We start from the raw sequence: 25,416 nt of genomic DNA on the forward strand, positions 1-25,416 counted from the left end.
AAATCTTGCCCATATTCAGTTAAGGCTTCCGTAAATATGAGAAACACAGATAAAGGGAAAGAGAACGTGGAACATCAACTAAAGATGAGTTCGCCTTCAACACCTTTGAGGACTTTTGTCCATGCCTGATTGCAAGAATTTGGGTGAAAAATAATAGATTATGGACACTATAATTCATAGATAGTTTCCCAACCTTAAATTAAGGAATCCCCACGGAGAGTGTCTTACCATACATATATTTTGTTCTTTTGGTAAAAGTGCCTTACATACATAGTAGCAGAGAAAAGGTCTCAGATTGAGCAATCTATTGGATGAATAATACCCCATTAATGGTGGATCATGATTTTCCATAAAGGTAGTAGTAGAACTTAGATGGGGACCTTTTAGTTTACAATAAGAGGAAGAAATTGACCGTTGAACCTCTCTGTGAGGTGAATGTTGACATATTGAGTCGGCTGACTCCAATTATGTCTTCTCCTACCCTTTTTTTTTTTTTTGGGTTTAGAAATCTACCCCTACCCTTTCTTTCTTTACATTAGATTGGCCCAGAATGGAAATATTATAAAAATCTATGAAGTGTTTATAAATGAACCAGTCCCCTACGCCTCTCTCTCCTCAATACCTCCACTGTGTCACAGCACAAGAACAGAACTTGTTAAATCTTTAGAATACTAAGCAAAGACAAGGTAAAGATGGGGGGCCGAGAGGCTTTAATCACCTTCCATTGGGTTTTCTAATGGTGTAGGACGAAGCACCGCCGCTCATCGTGTCAACAACTTCACACCCAGGAGAGAATCACAGACAAGGCGATGCATGGACACTCTTCCTCTGTTCCCTTCACCTGCAAAAAGCGACAAAACGGTACGAAGTCTCAAGCACGAGTGGCAGCTAAGCCCTCTTCAGTTACAAAGAAAAGAGTATTCCTTTTCCCATTTCATTCAATTCAAAGTTCAAACCTTGGCATCTCTAGAATTACAAGAGAGAGAGGGAGACAGGTAGAAGGGCACAAGAGGAGCGTTAAACAAGGAAGTAAAAGCTTAAACCCAACCATCTTTTATACATTGAGCTAAAACCCACTTTTAAAATGGGGCCATCTTGAGAGAGAGAGAGAGAGAGAGAGAGAGAGAGAAGGGTCCAAAAGTACATGGAGGGTGCGGGTGGAAAGAAGGGAGAAAGAGGGAAGTTTCGTTGCGCACATTATTTCCGTTTGCCAAAGCCCAAGCCAAAGCTAAAGCCAAAGCCTTCCCATTTCATTGTATTTACAAGTGGGTTGTCGTTCCTTTTAAGGGGCGATGAAGCCAAAGGAAGGGTTTTCTATGCACAATGATTCTTCTCCATCTGTCCTCTTTGTTCTACGAAACGGATCTGTCTTCCAAAGAGAAGAAACCCTAGTTTTACCCACAATCTCTGTGGTTCTATCGCTCTGGGACTTGAATCGGCATTCTCGAGGTTAGTGTTCTTTGCTTCTCCCTTGATTTTTTACGTTCATATATCTTTAATTCCTTAATCTACCGTTCGAAATAGTTATTCTAGTTTTGAGATATGTTTTTGATCGCCTTGAGTGCTTTGGTCTGCGAAATGTAGGCTTCCAATGGAGCTTGACTATTGTTTCAGTAAAAATGATTTCCATTTTCATTGCTAGGGTGGAATTCCGGGATCGTCTGTTTTATTTCTGGAATTTTGTTGTTTTTTTCAATGAAAAAATTTGAATGTGAATACTGATATAGCTGTGTGAAATTTAGGGTGCTAAGGTACTGGAAGGGGAAGTCCACTTTTGGCTCCTCCATTTTTTGGGTCGGTGAGTTAGGGGAGTGGAATCTAAGTGCTGATATGTCTGTGAAATTGGGGTGTTACTGGTGTGTGATTCCAATGCTATACTTTGGCAGGGTTTTTCAGATTCTTTTTTGTTTTTTTTCCTTACACGAGAGCATGTTCTTATCTTTTTCGCTGGAGGATGAAAAAAGCTAAAACTTAGTTCACTAAAAACTGGGATTTTTATGTTGGCATAAGCTCCGTTTGGTTCCAAGGGTAATTGAAGGGAAGTGAAATTTTCAAACCTAATAAAGAAACTTTTGTATTACCTCATGGTAATGTCACTAACTCTAAATCATTCCATATTTGGTTACTAAATTTCACTTTACTTCAATCCTTTGGAATTGAAAGGTAAAATAAACATTACATCTAACAAGTATCATTACTAAATATGGTAAGAAATTTAAGTAGTTTATACAATTTTGTTGCGTAATGATTACAAAAGTTTCCTTTGTAAGTTTGAAAATTTTGACTTCCCTTCCCTTCAAATCCCCTTGCAATCAAATGGAGCCATAGTTTTTGTCAATGTGGGTGTTGGAACTTGGAAGTTGGTTTTGAGTTTTTCCTTGGGCCCATCGTAGAGAATTGCGCATGTTATCTGGTATGTCAGTGGGTTTGTTGGCAATGGGACTCGGTAAATATGATTCTGAGAACAGATGTAAGGAGAGGAATGTCTGCCTGGGGTTTCGGAATGCTTTTCACTTCCCTTCCTCTCATTTCTGTCTCTCCTTTCCTTTCCTTTTCCCCTTTTATTCTATTTTTTTTTTCTGGTAGTAGATATTTCTGCAATTGCTCGATGACATCAGGTTGGCGTTTTCACTTGACAAGGCTTAATGGGCTTTTTTCTGTTGATTTGCAAACAGAGATTTTTGTTCTCCCTTGGTGAATTGTGGATTGCTGAGCTTTGTTTAATATTGAGGGGAAATTAGCTTCTTGGATACACTTCATCTTTATCCTTCTTGTTTAAGAAAGAATGAGAACAACGTAACTGAAGTTGGCTTGCAAGATTCGATGAAGATGTTATTTAACGAAGAAATTGAGGGTCTAAATGATGATGCCTTCGAAGGGTCAAACGATGAACGACATATTTTTATGGATGTTTTTTGTGGAAATGAGAAGGGTTACACCAGTAAGAGGTGTCTTGTTACTGGAGCTATCAATTTTGAAGCCGAGGGCTGTAAGCAGCAAAGTATACTGTTGAATTCAAATAGTGAGAACTCACTCCTGACAAGTCAATTATTCACAAAAGATTTGTTTGTAGAGGAATCCTGCACTGCAAATGAGAATGCTAGGCGTGTGAAGGAATGCCATTACCAAGTTGGAAGAATTGCTGAATCAGGATGTCTTCAGGATAACTTAGCTTCTTCAGTTGGATTAAATTCCCATGATGTAAATGCTATGCAAATGAAAGGGTCAATCAATGAACTCTTTGTTGTGGGGGATAAAATCTCAACTGAATGTTCACCTGATGTGGGGAACAAGATTCAGATTGGAACAAGAAATGAAGGTGGTTCTTGTATCTCCTCTCCAGGTTCACACCATGTTGGTCAAACAATGACATGCCAGTTAGTTGAATCTTCAGGTCAGGGTGTTATGTCAAGTTGTTATCTTCTGAAGCAGCAAAATGTGGAATGTGGAGGTGACATTGATGAACCTGGTGCTTCCAAGTGTGAAGCATCTACTGTAAAGGATGGAAAGGATGGGAAGGAATTTATTGAAAGTATTGAAAGTATGCCTTCTTCATTTGTTTCTCAGGAGAACTTTAGAACTAAGCTTTCTATTTCAGATTCGTCCATCACAGCCGGAGAAAGGCCCCTAAAATCTGACATAGATATTGTTCCACAGAATGTTAATTCTGTGAAGGATCTCCGTCCATGTCTCCGTAATCTTGTCGAGCATTTGCTTAAGGCTTCAGGCTGGGGTCTTTCAACGCGGATAAGGAAGGATAGGAATACATTGGCTCCAGTTTATATATCACCTGAGGGGGAGCGACTGCGTGCATTCCAGAAAGCTTGGTGGTCATGTGGTGAGAGGTTGCTAGCTGATAGATACAGTTTGATGCAGGAGAATTATGAGAAGCAGTGGTTTGGTATCAGAGAATTCTGGTCTGACTTATCAGATACATTAGTGAAAATTGAAAAAGAGATGGATCAAATAGAAACTTCTGCCTCGTTGGCTCGTCTATGGAATATTTTAGATCCCTTTGTTACTGTAGTGTATATTAACAAAAAGATTGGTGCACTCAGACAGGGAAAACTTATTAAAGCAACTAAAAGTGCTTTATTCATCGATCCAAACAATTTCGATGGGGTTAGGACCCAGTTTGTTGAGGGTCAGGCATGTGTCCAGGTGGATAATCAACCTCATGGATCTTCTCTGGCCATTGGAGGTGCTGATATTGTTACCTGGACGAAGGGCACTGTCAATGAGCAGAGTAGCAATGGAAATTTCTCAGTTTATGGTGAACAGGATCACGGAGGGGCGATTAAAACTTTGAAAGGTGCATCAATTTATCTTACTGATGCAGAGGGTATGGTTGTGGGAGCAAAAACTGCAAAGGGAAGTAGAAATCAGCATGTTCTAACCTTTGGGCACCAAATGGGCAGCTTGCATCTGAGCTCTTTACCAGTTTGTGTGTCTGATATCTCATGTATATATTCTGAAAACCACTTGCATGATGTTCCAATCACTTTTGGAAATATAGATACATTGGTTGGGAAGGATGGAAATGTTTTCTCTCAGCAAGATAGCAACCCCAGTATCACCAGCTCTGACGGGCAGAGTTCTGGAAAGAAAGTGGGAAAGGAAATTGTATTAGATGGATATGGTCTGAAAAAGGATACAGCATTGGATAAGGTAGGTAAGGAGAACCTGCAAGGATCTCTGCATGACCGGTTGGGCCATTCAATATCTTCTTGTGACTCAAACAACTCATCTGTGCAGGTTGATACATGCACACGTTCTACTCCCTCGATTTCAAAATTTGTAGAGACAGTGGTTAGAGGGGTCCCTTATGATTGTAATCAGAAAGATGACAATGAAGGTTTCTCAGTCCTTGATCAACCAAGTTCTGAAATTGAAAATCTTGAACTTCATTGTAGTCAACAGTGTGAGCAGTCTGCAGTTGAGCCGCAGAAACTGTTTCTTAACCCTCAGGGCAAGTTTTGCCATGGAATTTTGCTGCACAGTGAGGGAAAGGGGCGTTCTCACGAAAGCATGTTTGAAACTGTTGATGGAGGATCTGTGCCTCATGAAAATCTATCTATTGTATGTCAGAGAAGCCCTGGCAGGAAAGATCCTTGTCTTGATGAGGTTGAAAAAGAGAAGAGTAATTTGGATTCTTCACCTTGCCAAGAAGAAACATATTTATCTGAAAGGGAGGTTCCAACAGAAGGACTACAACTGTCTGGACATCTAGAAGAGGAAAGCTACAAGGCAGTTGAAGCTACAAAACTTGAGAAGGAGCATGAAACTTTGGCAGCAACAGATGCTGGTCCATTAAAGAAGGCACCGAGAAAGTCTAAAAGGATATCCGAAATAAAATCGTCTGAATTATACAACCACAATGGGGAATTAAGTTTGTCCACTCCTCAGAAGGTTAAGTCACAAAATGATCAAAGAGTTAGAACTCGTTCACAGTTCAGTGAAAGCCAGAAATGCCAAAAAGGTGAAGCAAGTATCGATGGAGGCCTCAAGAAATCCTTGTCCATCAGCTCTTCCCAGCATCAAAGTGCAAAGAAATCCAGAACTAAGAAGTTGCAGCACAAGTGCAATGACTCTCGGAAATTATCTGTGGTAACTCTTGATAGAAAAGGTCGAAAGAAGATTCTCTTGGAGAATGATACTGATGCAGCCCCCTTGCTGATGAAGAATGGGTCTCATGAATCCCAGTATTCCAGGAAAATTGGCAAGGCAAGAAAATCTGAATTTAAAGATAAAAATGGACGGAAGAGATTGCGTTGGAGTCATATTGAGGATGATGACCTTTTGATTTCTGCCATAATTAAGCCCAAGGATTTTGGGTCCAAACAGTCCACCGAATGGAAGTTCTGTAACTCAAACTCTTTGAGGAAGCTTAAGAGTCAGAGGATCAGTTGCAAGTTGCTTCCAAGAAGCCCAGGGAAAGGTGGGAAGCACATGGATGGCAAGTTGTTGTCCATGGGGAAAAGAACGGTGCTATCCTGGTTGATTGATGCAGGTGTTGTGTCTGTTAGTGATGTGGTCCAGTACCGGAGACAAAAGGATGATACTGTGGTCAAGGATGGCTGGATTACTAGAGATGGTATTTGTTGTAAGTGTTGCAATAAGGTGCTTTCTGTTTCTGAATTCAAAGTTCATGCTGGTTTCAAGCTATATAAGCCGTGCTTGAACCTTTTCATGGAGTCTGGTATGCCATTCACCTTATGCCAGCTTCAAGCTTGGTCAGCTGAATACAAGGCCAGAAAAGGTGGGACACGAGCAACTCAAGTTGATGAAATGGATCAAAATGATGATACATGTGGACTTTGTGGTGATGGGGGTGAGTTGATATGTTGTGATAACTGCCCATCTACTCTTCATCAGGCCTGCTTTTCTGCACAGGTTTGTCTTTGCAAAATTTATACATTTGCAATGTGTATGCTTTTTCTTTGTATTTTTTCCTTCAGTCACATACCTTGTTTAGTGAATGCTGTTTAAGCAATTAATGATGTGCACGTACTTTATTTCATTTCATCTTTGGTGCCATGAAAGAATTCCGTTCTACACTCTACAGTATCCAAAAATCCATTGTTTCTACTGTTTGTGCACCTATTGTCTGTCTCTAATGAATTATGTTTAGAGTGCAACTGGAGTGTTTCATGGTTCTAGTTTAGCATGGGGTTTAAAGGACCTGTTTGTGTCCTTTGAAACCAGTGTTTCTTGCCTTTGCTTTCATTATTTTTGGGCAGAAGAATGGTGGCTAAGGAAAGAGAAAATGTACCTTGCACCAATTTACTGTGTTTTATTTTCACAATGATGAGAGTTAACCTTTCAAGTTAAAGTCGGTTTTGACCAGGGCGAAACCCTTGTCGAAACCGAAATATTTCAGATATTGACAAAAACTTGGCAAAAATCCTGCAGGATTTGGTGGATGGTTTTGTTTGACCTTTTCAGAGGTCAAATGGCAATATTTTGGGCTGAAACTTCACAATGACCCTAATTAAGAACCCTAAACACAATGAGACCTTTTGATTGTTAAAATACACAATCAAAATGTTAGTTTGGTTTGGAACCCTAGGTTGGCAGTGTACTCCTTTCTTTGCTTATATATTTCTCAAAGATATCCTATGTTACACATAATGTAGTAGTAGAATACATATATAGAAAAACATAGTTGTCACGGCGACAAGGCGAACCAAGGCGGTGGAGGGTTGTCTAAGCGCTTATGTGAGAAGTCGCCTGCCTTAAGGTGAACAAGACGACCAAGTGTTATTTTTATTTTTCTTATTTTCTAACATTATTTAGTAAGCTATATATATACCTTGTATCATAAAAAAATCAAGATTAAGCAACATCAAGTCATTAAAAATTAACATTTAGCCATATTAAATCATACAAAATTAATATTAAGTCATATTAAGTTATAAAAAATCACCATTTAGAGAAATGCTCTTGTTCTATAATAAGTTTGATTGGTCAAATGATTTTATTTTTACATGAGACTTTTTGTATTAGTTATAACATAAAACCAGCTTTCCAAGAAGTCTAAGACTACTTAAATCTGAGTTGTAACGACAAAGTTATGCTCCGAACAAACTTATTTTCAAGTGCGCAAATGCTGTTAAATTGAATGAAAATTTTATGGATATCAAAATAAAAGATTATTTTACCGGACTTTTGGTTTTTAGCAATGTTTTAATATGATAGAATTTATAAAATTTTCATAATTGAGGAAAACTCCAGCATTTAAAAGTTGAAAATCGCTCCTATAACCAAAATCCAGTTTTTGTTCTTGGATTAGGGGGTTGACTTATTATCCTTTCGGCATTTGATTTTTAAACTATTTTTATTGGATTCAAATATGGGGTATTTGCTTATTTATGAATAATAATTTAAGTAAATGAAATAACAAATATAAAAAACGAAATTGGCATAAATAAGGAATAAAACCCAACGCGACATGCAGTACAACAAGGTGACTGTCGCCTAGGCCCCAAGCAAACCGCCTGGACACCTAGCCGTCGCCGAGGCGACAACTAGGTGATGCCTTGACAACTATGTTAGAAAAATAAATGAAAAATAAAAATGCAATTGCGAGTCACAATTGGACAAAAATCATTTAATATCATTAAATGTCAAAATATTACATCTCAATTTCGTAAGTGTACAATCAGTCAACCCACTTCAAAGGTGAAACTCAAAAGTCCCCTGACCTTCCTCCTTGTCTCCTACTCTATTTCAAAGACCACAAATTTCCCGGTGGGCTCAAAAGATGATGAAGATTGCTGCCGCTGATGAAACTGTTCCTCTGACTCGATCATATAAGGTCATGTCATGGAATGTTGGAAGAAGTGCTCAAAGTCCATCACAACAGCTTGATACGTCTCATCATCAACATACTCTAGGTACCCTAGCCTCGGATATAGATCATCAGGTTGGCAAGATGATGCAAATGTGCCTCCACTGTAGCTGCTTGGTGGATTAGGCTGATAGGGTTGCTGGGTGGCCTGGGAATGAGAAGATTTTATCCACAAAGAAGCTACCTTGTGACTGATCATCATTAATAGTGCATAATGGTGCATGCCACTGTCTCGGCTGTTCATACCCACCATATCCACTACTACCTCCAGACCGAGGCCTCTACATGTACTAGATAAGGAAGAACCATCTATCTCTATGTTGCTCCTCATTTGGTATGCCTCTGCGTGGGCCATTGGAATAACTTGCACGTGTGGGGGCATGTGCACCATGGTTGGCATCCTGGGTAGCATGATCAAACTGAGTCTTCTTGTGAATCAGATAGGCTCCGACTCTGGCTCTAACTTTGCCTGGTCATACTCCTCTTGAAGGCTTGCAAATCTATCTCCATCACTACCATTGCCAACATCACCACCATCAGATGGTGATGGTGTATTGCTACTTGGGATTTAGATAGTATGTTAAAAATAACATAAAGCACTTGTCAATGCTTATGAAGTTTTTAATGGAAAGTAATTTGACTTAGGTAGTATAAACCAAAAATTAAAAACTCACCAGCCTTATGCAATGGATGTATAAGCTGCCTCTCCCCACAATCTTGAACTGTAGCTCCTACTACCACATGGTTATGCCGCTGCCACATGGTCATCATCTCCATTGCTGTATACAAGTGTGGTAGGGTAGGCTTCTCAGAGTTGACCATCCTCAATAACTTCACCATGAGTTCAAGTAATGTGGTGACCTTCTCTAGGTCGTGCCAGAATAGCTCATTAGTTATGGTTGAGTCGGTTGCTCTACACCTGTACCCATAGTTGTCAAGGCGACCCAAGGCGGTGAAGGGGCACCTAGGTGGCCAGGGTGCCCAAATTTTATTTTTCCCCCATCTTTTTCTACATTGTTCTATTTACCATTAAGCAATCTTAGTCATCTGACTGATTACATCCTAAACCATCTTTCCCAGTGACAGTACACTGAAAGAATTTGTTTTTGAAGGAAAATTAATGATATTTAACAGAAATAATTTTGGCAGTTGTCACTAGGCAAGACATGCTGTACTAATTAGAGATTTAGAGTAATTATGATAAGCTTAATGAGCAACGAATAAGAGATACCATTTTATTGATCAAGTGTAATTTATGAAAATCACAATTTTGTCATCCACAGTTCCAAATATACCACCAGTGAATGGATCATCGACACTCAGTGTTAAAACTGCATAGTGAATACGCAGGCGGTAACAAAAGGGGGAAAAAAGAAAAAAAAGAAGCAGCAGGCAGTAACATTGTAAAAAATAAAAGGGAAAAAGGAAGAAGAAACTAAGGGGGAAAAAAGAGGAAATAAGAGGAAGAATATTAAAAAAAAAAAAAAAAAAAAAAGGAATCGATCAACACTTCTTCAACAGTGAAGAAAGAAAGAAGGGAAAAATCAAGGGGGGGTGGAAACAACTAGAGACCGCCCCTAACTGCTGATTCAAGCCCAAACTTTGAAATAGGTTGATGAAGAACTGAGAGAGATCCATATCTTTCTTGCTGGCCCCAAATCACGCCAGGACAGGGTAACAGTAAAAGGATAACAAAATAGAAGACAAGAAGAAGAACTAACTAGTCGAAGAAGGAAGGAGGGGGGAAATTAAAAAACAGAAGGAAAAAAAAACATCGCAGCAAGGAGAAATAATAAGAAGAACATGAAAATTGCAACAAGGAGGAAGAAAGAAACCTTTCCAGAGCTGGAGTAGGAGGAGGAGTGTTTGCCAGAGCTCGAGTAGCAAGAGGAGCCTTACGGAGCTGGAGTAGCACAAGAGGAGCTTGAGGATTTCTGTTTCAGCGTAGAATGGCTGAAACCCCCTTTTCCCCCCAACTTATAGCCTTGATTCCTTGTAGCAGGGTACACTTTAGATTTGTATAAGGAAATAAAATAAAAAAGGGAAAATTACACCCCCTTCCCCTGTACTTTTCCGAAATTACACGTGGATCCAAGGGTTTGAAGGAATTACGACCCCCTCCCCTGGCTTTGACGGTGTTAGTATGCTTTTAGTTTTAAACCTCAAAAGGCCATATTACCCTTCAATGGAAAAAAATAACTTAATAGGGTGGGACCATTATACCCTTTTGTTCCTATTGCAAACACCCAAATCCCCAAACGTTGCCGTTGGGAATGAAAGCTCTGTGCGACAAGCACTCACCAGCCTCCTAATCTCAGGTGGAGAAGGGAGCCTTACATCTCCAATGAGCTGAACTTTCTTTGCTCAAACTCAGCAACTCCAATGCCCTTTTCCCACTCTCTGCAGTTGTCCCAGCAACCAAAACAAAAACCCAGAAAAAAACAGAGCATTAGATGAGCTCCCACATGGGCCACTGGGTTGGGATCCCATTCCCAAATGCCCAACTTTCACAACGTTTCCTTTAAAATCTACTTCTGTCAAAGACCTTTGTAATTGCACAGAAATTTGCATCAACTGCCCCACACCACTTACTATAGGTTCCCAAGATTGCATGTGGTTTCGATTTTTAAGTAGTTTGTTCCAACTATACCAATGATGTAGTGTAATATAAATCTGTCCAGTCTGTTTAAAGTTTAGAGAGAGAAATTTCAACTAATTGATACATATTAAAAGCTGAAGCACATATTACCACAGAGATGAACAGAATGGGCAACAAGCCCCCAGTAACAATAACAGAACCAGAGAGAGAGAGTGATCAACAAGAACCCACCCATTAAAGTTCATAATTAACCCCAAGAACTCAAATCCCATAAACCCTCTTTCACTGGGAAGAAACCCATCTACCATCATTCCCCTCCTGATGAACCCTAAGTTGAGAAAAGGGGTAACCGATCTCATCTCTCAAGAACTCAAATCCCATGAACCCTAAAATCTGTACTTATCTTTTAGGAAAACAATGGAATCAAATCCAACAGCACAGGAACTCGAGAAACGATTAGTGAAGAAGATTTTAGTAAGATTCTGCAAACAGATATTTCAGTCCAGGTTGAAACAAAGAAAATTGAGTACTATGATTTCTGAATTCTTGCGCGGATGTAGAAGATGACGCCAGAGGATGAAGTTCCAAGGATATACATTTTTATCAAATGGAAACGTGGAAGCTGTGGTGTCTATTCGACATTGCTCTTCACTCTTATCAACTTCGCCAAATTCATTTAAAGGTTGAAGAAAACAGAGGTTGAAGAAGCATAGGTAGAAGACAATCTCTTCGGCCCTCTTTTGTTTTGTTTTTGATGGAAGGGCATATAGGTAATTTCATCTCTTAAAAAAGGGAATTTTGGGCATTAGATGGTATGATATTAGGCGATGTCATCAATTAACAGTCCCAAATTAACTGGGACTAACAGATTAGACCTAATTGTAAGAATCTTAGAAACGCCAGGGGAGGTAGGCGTAATTCCTTTGAACACTTGGACCCACTTGTAATTTTGGCAAAGTACCGGGGGGGCGGGGCGTAATTTTCCCAATAAAAAAATTAATTTGAAAAAACACAAAATAAAATGATCGCCTTGGCAACAAGGCGTGCCAACGGTGTTGCCTAGGCGATGTCTAGGTGACCAAGGTGGTCGCTTTTCTCGACTCTTGTAACTCTGTTAGGCGCCCTACCGCTTTGACCTTAGATTTCTGCCTGGACGCCAAGGAGCTGCCTAGGCAACTATGCCTCTACGGCTCTACCCCTTGGAGCACCTGCTTCCCTCCAACTAATGACTCCTCTGTGCAAACATAGATCTGTCCTACCTTCTTTGCCTCGAAGCTTTTCAGGCAACGTAGTTGGAGGTGAATCAAGTAATGCCCGACCTAACCAACTTCCCACCACACTTGGTCCTCAGTGGTCAGTAGTTGTAGGGAGTATCATGGTTGTACACAAATCTGGTTTCTTGACTAAAAGCATGCTGGTTTTGATATTCCAGCAGCTTGTGATGGGGAAAGAAAGAAAGAATAAAGAAGAGAAGGAAGAGAAAAGATAGGAGGGATAAAGTGATAAAAAATAGAATCCTCTTAATATCTAGTTCCCCAAAATAAGAAACTAACTTTAGGACTCGTGCTAAACTACTAAAAGCCCCAAAACAGAAACTCAACCTGATAGGACACTACTCAAGATAAAATTCTACAGCTAAGGTATGGCCCATAATCTCTATAACAACCACTATTAATTGAATCCTAAACTAATCTCTAAGGGCCCCCACAATTAGTTAAAATATATTTTTCATACACCCTTTGGAACCCCGCTTTTGGGCCTTATAATTCAGCCCATTACAAATAAAACTCAAAGAATTAAATACCCATGTCCTCTAGAAATTAAAATACACCTAGTTTTTGGACTGGACCTGCAATAGTAAAGTGTCACTAAATGGTCGTCCATGTAGTTGAGACAAAATTTGAAATATAGACAATCCGAGGTGTGCTCTATCCAATGGTGAGATTGTACATATCAGACTCCACATGGCAAGAATGTTGTCCCATCAGCCTCTGGTTTGAAGATCCCTGTCTAGGGGTTTTCACCTAAATAACTTTTTACCTTATGAAAATGGTGGATACTGGATACTATGTTTTAGAACACAATTTCACATTTTCTGAGATTAAGATTTCTGCATGACTGACTGAAATTTTAATAGCATGTTCAATGTGTGGTTCCATTGATTAGCCTCCTATGGTTTGGAGATGGTAAATCTTTTGTTTCAAATACTTATGACAATACATGAATGTATTTACAAATGCATCCAGGAGAAAAGTTCTGATTCACTGGAACTTCCATTTCTCTTCATTTCTGTTACTGTTTCTGAATTATATACTGCTTTTAGCTGCTCTATTAGTTGGTCTTCTGCTTTTGTTTCTTGTTAGCACTCACTTTTTGATATATGTAACTTATTTTTGTGTATTCTTGGGTGACATCTGTTTTTGTTGATTAATACTACAGGGACTTTTGTTTCCCACTTTATTGAGACTTCTTTTTGTTAATATGAGTTTAGGATTTGGGTGATATTCTTGCAGAAGCAAATGAGCATCTTCTTATTGTAGATTTTTGTTTAACTTCAGGAGCTCCCTGAAGGAAGTTGGTATTGCCCATATTGCACCTGTCGAATTTGTGGAGATGTGGTCAATGATACTGAGGCTTCAAGTTCCTTCGTTGGACTAAGATGCTCACAATGCGAGTATAAATGTAACTTCTTTTCCTTTTTGTCTGTTATGATGTATCTCCTGAATGCCTTCCAAGGACTTGAAATTGGTTACAAGTACCTCCAAAGATTTTTTATTTGGATTTTAGTTCATGGAAAATCTGGTTAAATAGGTCCATTGATGCCACAATGAGGAAACACATAATGCAGATGGCATTATAACAGGAAAACTTACACACAACACATATATCGGCTTCAGATACGTCACTCCATTATTTACCAAGCTTCACATGATAACATCCATTTTACCTTATTTTAAGGAATATATATATATATATATATACTTTGATCCTTTTTCATGGTCATTGCTCCTTTTGGCCCATTGTTTTTATCTTCAATTGATGTGTTTTTTTCTCTCCTCCCTCACACCCTAATAGATATTCTCTACATATTTTGGGTGGTATAAAAATGTCATTTTGGCACCCCCTCCCAAACACAGAGAAAAGATTGAATGTATGTATCATTTAAAATTGGAAAAAGTTTTCATTCACACTGGTGTCTGAATGATGGGGCTCCCCTCTCTCCCCCCTGTTGTTTGGGGTTGCGCCAATTCACTGGGGCCTTTGGAAAACTCGGTCCTTTAAAATTTGATTATAAATTAATGAGTGGAGGGTCTCAAGGGGCTTTCTATTGAAAGTTATCCATCACAATGTTTAATTCAAGCTCACACATTTCTTCTTTTTCACAACCATGGTGTTTTTTGAACGTTGATTCTGTGTGGAAAAGAAATCTTAGATGACTTCCCTTTCGGTTTCAACACGTGCACTTTCATGACTCATAAGCAAAGCAAGCTTGTTCTCTATTGATGTTTGGACCAACATTGGATGGTGTCAGTCAAATGTAGAAAGGGTGACATGTTGTCAAAATCGATGTTTTAGAGCCTGGGCCATATTGTATGGGCAGTACAGGCAGTTGTACTGCGTCAATAGTTCCAAGCCTAAATGGTATGACCTGATCTGAAAGATGGATATGCATAAAATCTGGCCTGTTCAATGAGCTGTGTGACTATATGAATGAGAAATCCATCGGGTTAAACCTACTAGCTGGATCTAGAATGGAATCATTTGATAATTTTTTTTTTGGGACTGGTAGACATTACTAAATGAGTGGGGTCAACCAACTGATCACTTGTTTGGACTGGCCATGCCTCTGATTGATCATTGCTCTGGTTAAAACATTAATTATGGGATTTATCTTCCCCTTCCTTTTCCTACTAGTTCCCAACAAGTTAAACCTGTTTCCTTTTGATTTTTTTTGTGCAATCCCACAGGAAATACATTATACATTAGAGTACTGATGAAGTAGAAATTTTGGTAATTCTTTGTATGCTATTCCCCCTGATATGTTTTTGGAGATCTGTTTTCCCTGATAATAATGATTCTCTTGAACAGATCATAATGCATGTGTAAAAGAAAGTGATGTGCGTAAAGAAGACATAGTTTCTGGTACATGGTTTTGTGGGGGGAACTGTAAGGAGGTATGTCTGCATGTTTCATGATTCAAATTTGAGTTAAGGGTGGTTATATATATGTGTATATATATATATATTTTGGTTTGAGTTTATGGTTCAAATATAGAAAATATGCTATGGAACGTGAAGATTGAGGATTGACAATATGAACTAGATAAATGCCTTGGAAACTGCCCTTTGGTGGACCTAGTACTGGCTCCTCGTTTTTGGGACCTGGCCAAATCTGGTGCAACTCTTCTTCCCCTCCCCCTTTCTTGAAATTATTATTGTGATTTTTAGGTTTCTTAGTGGAGGGGCAGTTGCACGGCATTGCTGCAGAGCATTCTTCTTGGGGACTCTTTTTAAAACTAGGGCCGCCGATGCAATAACCAGTCGCAAACCATAACTGAATTGACTAGCAGAAAACCTCGGGATCACCAGTACAGAGAAATTAGAGAACTAGAGAGAATTATATAACTTGCAGGCTTGCAGCAGACTAATCAGAATGATGCCAAACTCTGGGCGAGGACTTCCTAGAAGAGTACTACCAGCCTGCATAATTTATCAGAGATCTGAGATCAAAACCAGTGATGTGTCCATCTTAGCACTGATGGAAATCCGTGATAATCCATCCAACCACACCATGAATCAACAGCACCAAATCTTGAAGAAAAATTCAATAATATCACTCATAAATTAGTGGGTGAGGAGACCATAGGCTGCTTCATCTATATATGTATATAATTCATAAACTGACCCTCTAATACTTCTAAACTAATTTGGAATTCAAACTACTGCTTGGAATAGTCAAAACAGACTAGTATTTGGCACTCCTATTAACACAAGACTGACTCAGATAACCCCAAAATTTGGACTAAACTAATCCTACTTTGGCTAAACTCGTAGTTTTAGCACCTACCCTTAGTTTAGGTTCATTAGAGTTGCCTATCACAATGAATACCCTATGGACCAAAGGCTCAAACAGATGTAACCCAATCCATGGCTTATTTCCACTAAAAAAGTCCTCTGATTTACCTGTATTGGCAGTGTAACAATATAAGAACCAGGAAAACAGCAAAGAGGAAGAAGAGGGAGAAGAAGAAGAAGAAAGGGAGAGAGGAGAGAGAGAACTTGATGGAGAAGAAAGGAGCAGAGAAGAGAGAAGAGACAGAGAACAGGATTGAGAATGACCTAACATGAGCCTGGGTCCATAGACTTATACCTTAATAATTTGCAAATTACAAGTAAGGACAGTATAACTTAACTATAACCATAGTTTTCACAGCGTCTAGGAAAACCCAAGGCATTTGAGGGGATGTCTAAATGCAAGGCGACCAAGGATTCCATGGAAGGTGCCCCATTGAAGGCGACTAAGTCGTCTGGATGCCTAGGCGACGCCTTGACAACTATGATACAACTAAACCCAATCAATAATAATGGCACAACATAATCCCCCTACGCTATAATATTTAACACTGTCCCTTAAGCTGGAGCATATATAATGTTAGGCTGGTTCACTAAAGTGAACGACCCCAGTTGATTATACTCAACTCAGAACTCAGATCTGATTCACATATCCAAAGCAAAAATCTGGGAAACAGGGCTGAAACGAACACATTCTGTTATCTAACTCAATAGGGAACCAAAGGGCTGGAATACCTGGTCGAATAGAGTCTTATATCAGTTCAGTTTACCCTCCAAATGCATAGGTGCAGCAAAGTGATGGCAGAAATCAACCCAGAAATTAGGTTCTCTGGTCTGTAGGGAGAAGAATGGCTGGCAGCTGGATGCCCAGGTGGGGCTGAATCTTTGATTGAAGGTACTGGAATTGGACTTACGGATGAAAATCTGGGCAGAATCAATCAACACTAAAAAATTTCATTAACCAACTTCTAACTATTACAATTGATGGGTGGCTTTTATATCTTACAAAGCTGAAATCTAAAATAGGAAACTAAAAGCTGTAAATAAACTTCCTAACTTGAACTCTAACTTGCTAACTAAGTAGGAGTAATTTAGAAACTAAAACTGAACTCAAAAAGGAAAACTCGCCCTAGTTGCAAATAGGGAACTTATTGACTAACATAATAGGAAACTAACTCCTATGCTAACTGGCCAATTAGATGGCTGCTGGAGCTTCCTTCTTGAGATTGCTTTTCCACCAAATAAAGAACAGCCGTATGAATCTTTTGGAAGACAAACTTGGAGACCAACCCATACATGATTGGTGGAAGGTGGGCTGCTGCTGAGCTGGCCTGAAGTACCAAGAAAGGAAGCCACATAGCTGTCAAATCTGGGCTGGGGAAACTGCTGCTAGATGGGTAAGAATGGCCTGCTGTAGAGGGATCCAAGAATGGAAACAAGAAGGGAAACTTGGAGTTCTGTACAGCTGGATCAATAGTGCTAAATATGGAAACTTCTAGAGGATCCAGCTGGGGCTGATAGGCCACATAGAGACCGATTCATTGGTTCCAAAAGGCTGAAAGCCTGCCTGCACAGCTGGCCCAGAATAGGTCAGATCTGGGCTGGTTCTTTGGGTGGTTTGATCCATCTACATCAATATATATTTGATATCTCCCATGCCCAGCTTGGAACGACCATTAAGATCGCTAGCCTAAGAAATGCCTTAGTGAACATATCGCCAAGGTGATTGCCAGAGTTAACAAATGGAGTAGAAATCTATTTCTTCATAACAAAATCCCTTAAAAAATGTTAGCTGACCTCAATATGTTTAGTCCACTCATGGAAAAGTAGTTTACTAGCAAGATAAATAGCAGCTTAATTATCACAATACATCTCCATATATTTAGTGACTGAAAACCCAAGCTTCTGAACAAGATATTTCAACCACATTAGTTCAGTTGCAGTATGTGCCATAGCCCTATATTCAGCCTCTACACTCGACCGAGCCACTGTAGTCTGCTTCTTACTCCTCTAGGTAACAAGATTACTACCAACGAACATGGTCTTAGTGGTAGATCTACGATCACCATCAACACCAGCCTTGTTAGCATTAGAGTAACCCACAATATCAGTATGACCATGACACTGATAAATAAGACCTTTCTAGGTGCTCCTTTAAGATATTTTAAGATGCGACATGTAGCATCCCAGTGAGCCTGCTTAGGATTTTCTATAATTGATTATTAACACCAACAACGAATGAAATATTCGTTCAAGTAACATTCAGATAAATAAGCTTGTACATATTTTTAACCACAAATTCTTTATCACCACATGCCCCAAGTTTTCGATGAGGATTGTAGTAACACCTTTTTAACTATGAAAAATGTCAATTCCAAAAAGTATATGTGCATCCATGAATCATAGTTGTCACGGCGTCAAATCGATCCAAGGCAGTGGAGAGGTGGCTAATCGATTTGGCGATGAATCGCCCGTTTTGGCATTGCCATGGCGGTCAAATTGCCCGTGTGTCATTTTTTATTTTTTCTATTTTCTAAAATTATTTAGTATGCTACTTTTTTATTTTCCCTATTTTTTAAAGTTACTTAGCATGCTACAAGCCTAGAATATATACCCTATAACATATAAAACAGTAACATTAACATTAAGTATTTAAGTATACAACTATACAAGTTGTAAAGATATAAACAGTTGTTAATCAGTAACATTAACATATATGTTAACCAAAAACCATTAGAACAACATCAAAATCCAAAAAAAATTCAAATCAGTAGTCAGAAGAAACTTAACAAGTGATCCAAGAAAGGATTAAAATAAGGCAGTAAAAGAAGCAATCCAATACTTCGATTAAGAACTAATTCTATATTTCTATAATTCTATTTATGCTGTTATGAAACATTAATCATAGAAGGAGGAAGAGAGAAGGAGAAGAACTAAAGAAGAAGGAGAAAGAGAAGCAGAAAAGAAGGAGAAAGAGAAGCAGAGAAGAAGAAGAAGAATAATTCAGTAGGAAAAGACGAAGGAGGAGAGAAATGAGAAGGAGAGAAGAAGAGAAGAAGGAACAAAGAAGGGGAAGAATTGAAGAAGAAGAAGGAGAGAGAAGTAGAGAAAAAGAAGGAGAAGAAGAAGTAGAAGAATCAGAAGAATCAGAAGACGTAGGAGGAGAGAAGAAGGAAGTCAGGAACAGAGAAGGAGAAAGAGAAGCAGAGCAGCAGAGTAGCAGAGAAGAAGAAGAATAAGAAGCAGAAAACGAAGAAAGAGGAGAGGACTGAAGAATAAGAAGAAAGAGAAGCAGAGAAGAGTAAGATGAAGAAGACGAAGAAGGAGAAGGAGAAAGACGTCGCAGGAGGCCCCTTACCTTGGTTTTGCTGCCGGAGAAGGAGAAGGAGAAGGAGGACGTCAGTCGCAGGCGGAAACTTCGAAGGTTTAGGTAATCAGGTTCACTGCCGAAGAAGGAGGATGTCAGTTGCCAGAGAAGGAGAAGGTCAGCAGTCGCAGGTCAACTTCGAGGGTTTAGGTTCATTGCCGATGCCAAAGAAGGAGAATGTCAGTAGTTGCAGGTCAGCTTCGAGGGTTTTCGACTTTCAATTTGAGAAATTGTTCTCTTTTGTATTTCACCTAAAAAAAAAAAAAAAACAAAAAGCGATCGATTAGTATAATAGGCGTGCGAGGGTGTCCATGGCGCTGCCTTGGCGACACCTATACGACCCTGGCGGCCGTCAATCGTGACTCCCATAAATCTGCGTATTGCCATGCCCTCGGATTTCCGTCGGGATGCCAAATCGCCGCCTAGGCGACTCCATGACAACTATGCCCTGGATCCTTCATCTGAAAACGTTGATGTAAATATGCCTCAACAATTGACATCTTCAATCCCAGAGGAGTCGTTATTTGAGATGATATAATCATCAACATACATGACAATCATAATGACCTTGGCACCATGATGATGAATAAATATAGAGTGATCAAGTAAGCAATGTGTGAACCAATAACCACTAATAACCTTATTAAATTTATCAAATCAAGCACAAGGGGATTGTTTCGACCCATAATAGCTTTGTGAAGACGGAAAACATTTGATGCATTCTCCCCCTTGTTAACATACCTAGGAGGTTGCTCCATATATACCTTCTTCTCGAGATAACCATAGAGAAAATACATTTTTTATATCAAGCTGAAACAAAGGCCAATCAAGATTAACAACCAAGGATCTAAGCACACAAATAGAGTTAAGATGAGCCACCAGGGAAAAAGGTTTCAAAGTAATCAACTCCATAAGTCTGAATGTAACCTTTGGCAACCAAGCGTGCTTTTAGCCATTCAACAGACCCATTAGAAATTTTTTTTGATAGTGTACACCCATGGACACCACACGAAAGCTTCTTACCTTGGGGTAATTCAGTCACATACCATGTTTTGACGATTCAACAAGGCATCCATCTCTACATCCATAGCATCCTTCCAACCAGGATGCGACAATGGTTCTGGATAATTGTTAAGCACATAAAAGGTATATGGGGACGAGGCAAAGTTGCAAAGTGAAGGAGGAAGATGGGAGCATAGTTGCCATGGCGGCAAGGGAACCAAGGCATTGTAGGGCTGCCTAAGTGTTTAGGCGACAAGGTGCCTGCCTTATACAAGGCGACCAAGTGTCATTTTTTACTTTCCCTCTTTTTTAACATTATTCAGTATGCTACATATATCTTGTATCATAAAAAACCAACATTAAGCCACATCAAGTCATCAAAATTCAACATTAAGCCACATCAAATCGTAAAAAAATCACATTAAGCCATAAAAAATTGCTCTTGTTCTATACTAAGTTTGACTAGTCAAATGATTTTATTTTTACATGAGACTTTTTGCATTAGGTATAACACAAAACAGTCTTCTAAAAGGTCTAAAATTACTTATATCTGCGTTGTAATGACAAAATTATGTTCTGGTCAAACTTATTTTAAAGTGCACGAATGCTGTTAAAGTCGGCTGAATGAAAATAATTTTATGAACAATAAGACAAAAGATAATTTTACCGGGTTTATGGTTTTTAGCAATGTTTTACCATGATAAGTTGTATAAAATTTTCAAAATTGAGAAAAACCTTAGCATTTGAAAGTTGAAGATCACTCCAACAACAAAAAATCCAGTTTTTGTTCATGGACTGGGTGGCTGACTTTTTATTCTTTTGGAATTTGGTTTTTAAGCTATTTTTATTGGATTTAAATAGGGGGTATTTGCTTATTTATGAACAATATCTCAAGCCGCTGCCTTGACAACTATGGATGGGAGATAGTAAAAAACATAGAAATATGATATTTAATATTAGACATTTTTTGTACAAGTTTGAGTACCTTTACGAGGAGCAACCGGAAAGTCAGTAGAGGTAGAAGAATCCCCAGGAAAAGAGTCTGATCAAGTAGAGGGCAGTAACAGGATTGGCTGGAACTGGTGAAGCTGGCTTGGGATGGTGCTTATACACCTGCAATGGCACTGGTTGTGAAGTAGTAGTTGGATTAGTAAGAGGAATAACAACAGGGATAGGCAGAGGACTAAAAGGTCCATATCCATACTACAATCTCATCAGAAAATACGGTGTAGTTTCAAAGAAGGTGACATCAACACTTTCAAATTGCTGACACTTCATAGGATCATGACACCAATAACCTTTTTGAGCGCAAGCATACCCAAGAAACACACTAGTGGCACGCAGAGACAATTTGTTAAGATCAGGACAAAGAATATGAACAAAGTTTGTACATCCAAACACTGATGGTGGTTATCCAAAAGGAGATGATTGGGAAAACCACAGAAAAAAAGAATTGATTGTCAAGAACAGTAGATGGCATATGATTTATCAAATAACAAGCATTAATTGGAACATGCATATGAAACATTCCCACCATTAGAACAAAAATCAGATATTTCACCTCGAGTATATTCTAAAGCATTATCAGAGAGAAAAACTTGGACACACCAAACTGAGCCTTATTTCATTATTGAAAATAGACAAATTCAGATTGATACTTTAACATAAATAACCATGTCATTTGAGAATGATCGTCTATAAAGGTAGAAGAATATGAAGAACCAAAATGACTCTTGGCACGATAAGGACCCCAGACATCAGAATGAAATAAAGAAAACAAAGTGACTCCTAGAAGCATCATGAGAAGGGAACGAGGTTCAATGGTGTTTTCCAAGTTCACACGCCTCACACTAAAGTTGAGAAATAGTCTTGTAATTGGAACCATATGCAGGTGATAGGAGAGAGAAATATGTCCCACCTGGTAATGCCACTGAAGAAGAAGACGCACTGAAAGTAGCAGAAGTGATAGGAGTGGGCCATCAAAATAATAGAAGCAGTCCTTCTCACACCCTCTTTTCAATCGTCATCCTTGGTTTGAGATCCTAAAAGACACAACCAGTAGGGTAAAAGGTAGTAGAATAGTTCAATGACTTAGTAAGTTGATTAACAGAGATAGAATTAAAGGTAGGTGGGGCACATGAAGGACAGAATTTAAAGTAGCAAGAGAAGGTAAGGAAACACAACTAGATGTGGGCAGCTGAGTAGAGGAACCATCAAGAAGTATGACTCTAGAAGAGTGACTGATCTTTTGAAAAGAGGAAAATACACATATGGGAGTTGGCACGGCAGTTGTAGGGGAAGAGAAAGCAAGAAATGCACTAGTACTTATGGAGTGGGTGCCATTATCGTGGTCTGTTAGGCTTCTGATATGGTTCCGGTATGGTTCATGATACTAGTCTTATTATGTATAATGGCTATTTCAATTCCCCTTTTGCTAATTCCAGAGAGTGAAGAAGTACCCATTCATTGAAATGGAATCTATAGCCTGAAAGTAGCAAAAACCAGGAATTGAGAACTGGAAATAGCTGTTCCAAAAGAATATGAAGTGCATTATTTGTTTTCGTTTGGTATGCCTAGATGTGGTCAACTGTAATTTACATCTGGGAGTTATTCTGTCATGTCCAATCTAATTATTCTATCATCTTGATTTGCATCTTGAAAGTAATAAATTAATTTGTGTTTGCAGGTCTACTCAGGTCTTCGTTCTCGCGTTGGCGTCTTAAACCATATTGCAGATGGCTTTTCTTGGACCCTTCTGAGATGTATTGATGGTGACCAGAAAATTCGTTCTGTACAAAGATGTGCGCTGATGGCTGAATGCAACTCAAAACTAGCTGTTGCTCTTACAATTATGGAAGAATGCTTTCTTTCAATGGTGGATCCAAGAACAGGCATAGATATGATTCCTCATGCATTGTACAACTGGGGGTGGGTATTTCTACTAGTAAAATAATTGCCCCCCTTCCCTGATTTCCCTTCATTTATATGAGAATCGGATACTTAATATTACTTTTTACTGTCTTCTATGGAAAGAAAGGGTGTAAAAAATCAAATTGAAACTGATTTAAGACCCTTTTTTTCCTTCTGAATATTGTAGTTTCTCGTTTTTCTATCCACTTTATAGCAAAATCCCAACTATGTCAGTTGTGTTGGTGAATTCTTTGAAGCACATTCGGAAATTTCTCTAGTTATCTGAAACTTAAGGGGGTTAAGTGTGTTTCACCCAAAAAAAATTTGTTAGCAATGAAGTGATCGTATGTTCTTTGATTTTTTTTTTTAAGGAGGTGTATGGCTGGATGCATAAATTATTTGATGTTGGGATAAGAAAAAAGTCACACTACTATTTTTTTCTGTAGATATTGTATGTGGAGTAGAACATAAGGAGGGTTTTGTAATGCCAAATTTGTTGTGAAAACTAATTTTTAGTCTAAGAAGCTTACAAAAGGGGGGAAAAAATCTATCGTTCCTTAGATATGCCGGTAATAGAATCTGCTTGTCTCCTGTGTTATCCTTTAAGGATGCACCTTGAGGCGTTTTTTCTTGACCATGTTCTTTAGGCATACACCTTGTTTAAAGTAGTGGATCCATTTCATAGTTGTCACGACACCTAGATGAACCAAGGCGGTCAAGGGGGGCAAAAGTTAAGACGACCAGCAAGGCGCCTAGGTGCCGCCTTGACAACCATATTCCAATTTCATCCTTTTCTCCATCTCGGAAATTCTGCAGGCTCTGAAGCTCTTGGTCACCATGTGAGTAGCCATTGTGACTGGAGTTGGTTTCATCTTCAGTTGGTGTGCGCCAATTGACACAATGCCACAGGAGATCGACAGACACCGAGCCTCTGTCATTCACACCCTTGATTTTTTCTCTTAGGTGTGGTTAACTGAACTGCTATCCTTCTGATTTTAGCTCAAGACTTGAAGAATCAAGTCTGTTGATCTAGGTTACTATTCTTCCTTTGTACTGGAGTGTGTCCTGAATTTTCTTTTAATATCTACCAATGCTTGTTTCCAAATGTCATCTAATCTATTTCAGAAGGACAAATTTTCATGGTGCCATCTCCTTTACTCTTTTCTTTTGGTTGGTGTATTATCCCAACATTTTCTTATCCCTGAGGTTGTATCACACTGGCAGAAGTAACGTTGAACCAGAACCATATCAGCATTGCTGGTTGTTAATAATCGTTGTTACATATACATTGCGTATTTTCTAAAACACCTTCATATTTCCATTTGAGTTGGCAAGAAGCCTTGTCAGAAGTCGTTACTGCTGTTGATCAGTACTGGTGGGATTCATCATACGAACTGCATAAATATTATTATTTTACCTTCTATTAACTTTGACCTTCAAAACCGCACATTTTTTGACAGGTTTCTAAGCCAAATATGTGTATATGTGTATGTATATGTACTCATGCATGTAATTGTTGATTTTTCTTTTCAACTAGCAGAGTGAAATTTTGTTTTCTACTTGATCTTCAGGTCAAATTTTGCACGTTTGAATTATGAGGGCTTTTATACTGTGGTGCTGGAGAAGGGAGATGAGCTTATATCTGTGGCGTCTATCAGGTACTGTTTTCAAGAAGAGTTTCCTGTAGTTATTGAATGTGATAAATTTGACCTTTGAGAGTTCTTAGGTGAAATGAGGCATAAACTGGGATTAATAATAAATTAGTCTTGGGTAATTACTTGGTTAGATAGGGAAAGTTAGTGACCTAACCTTGTGTCCTAGATGGAAATCAACTGCTGCAAATGGATGATAATATAAAGTATGATAGTCACGGAAATGATAAACTAGAGGTCCAACGAAAGAAAACTTGAACACTTTGCACTATGTTAAGGTTTTAAAAATAAAATTGTTTTTATTTTTCTTTTTGAAAGCACAGGTAAGAATTATATTAAGAAAATGCCAAAGAAGAGGATCCTGTGCACTCAGGATGCTGTACAAACTGTAAACAGTACATAAGAGCCCTCTACAAAGCTATATGAATTTACACTCCGCGCCCCCCACCACCAGAAAAAAAAAA

General features: G+C 38.8%; 1 protein-coding gene across 1 annotated transcript in view; it reads left to right on the forward strand.

Annotated features, from left to right (window-relative positions):
* Positions 1 to 689: 689 nt before the first annotated feature.
* The window catches only part of LOC122060029 (increased DNA methylation 1-like), a 28,940-nt gene continuing 4,213 nt past the window's right edge, over positions 690 to 25,416 (forward strand). Inside the window, exons 1-6 of the mRNA XM_042623163.1 lie at positions 690 to 1,449; positions 2,676 to 6,393; positions 13,508 to 13,631; positions 15,039 to 15,124; positions 23,077 to 23,318; positions 24,872 to 24,958. Coding sequence (XP_042479097.1) covers positions 2,824 to 6,393; positions 13,508 to 13,631; positions 15,039 to 15,124; positions 23,077 to 23,318; positions 24,872 to 24,958 — 4,109 coding nt within the window. The 5' untranslated portion in view covers positions 690 to 1,449; positions 2,676 to 2,823. The remainder of the gene's footprint in view (positions 1,450 to 2,675; positions 6,394 to 13,507; positions 13,632 to 15,038; positions 15,125 to 23,076; positions 23,319 to 24,871; positions 24,959 to 25,416) is intronic.

The sequence above is a fragment of the Macadamia integrifolia genome, chromosome 13, assembly GCF_013358625.1.
Source record: "Macadamia integrifolia cultivar HAES 741 chromosome 13, SCU_Mint_v3, whole genome shotgun sequence".
NCBI classification, from domain to species: domain Eukaryota; kingdom Viridiplantae; phylum Streptophyta; class Magnoliopsida; order Proteales; family Proteaceae; genus Macadamia; species Macadamia integrifolia.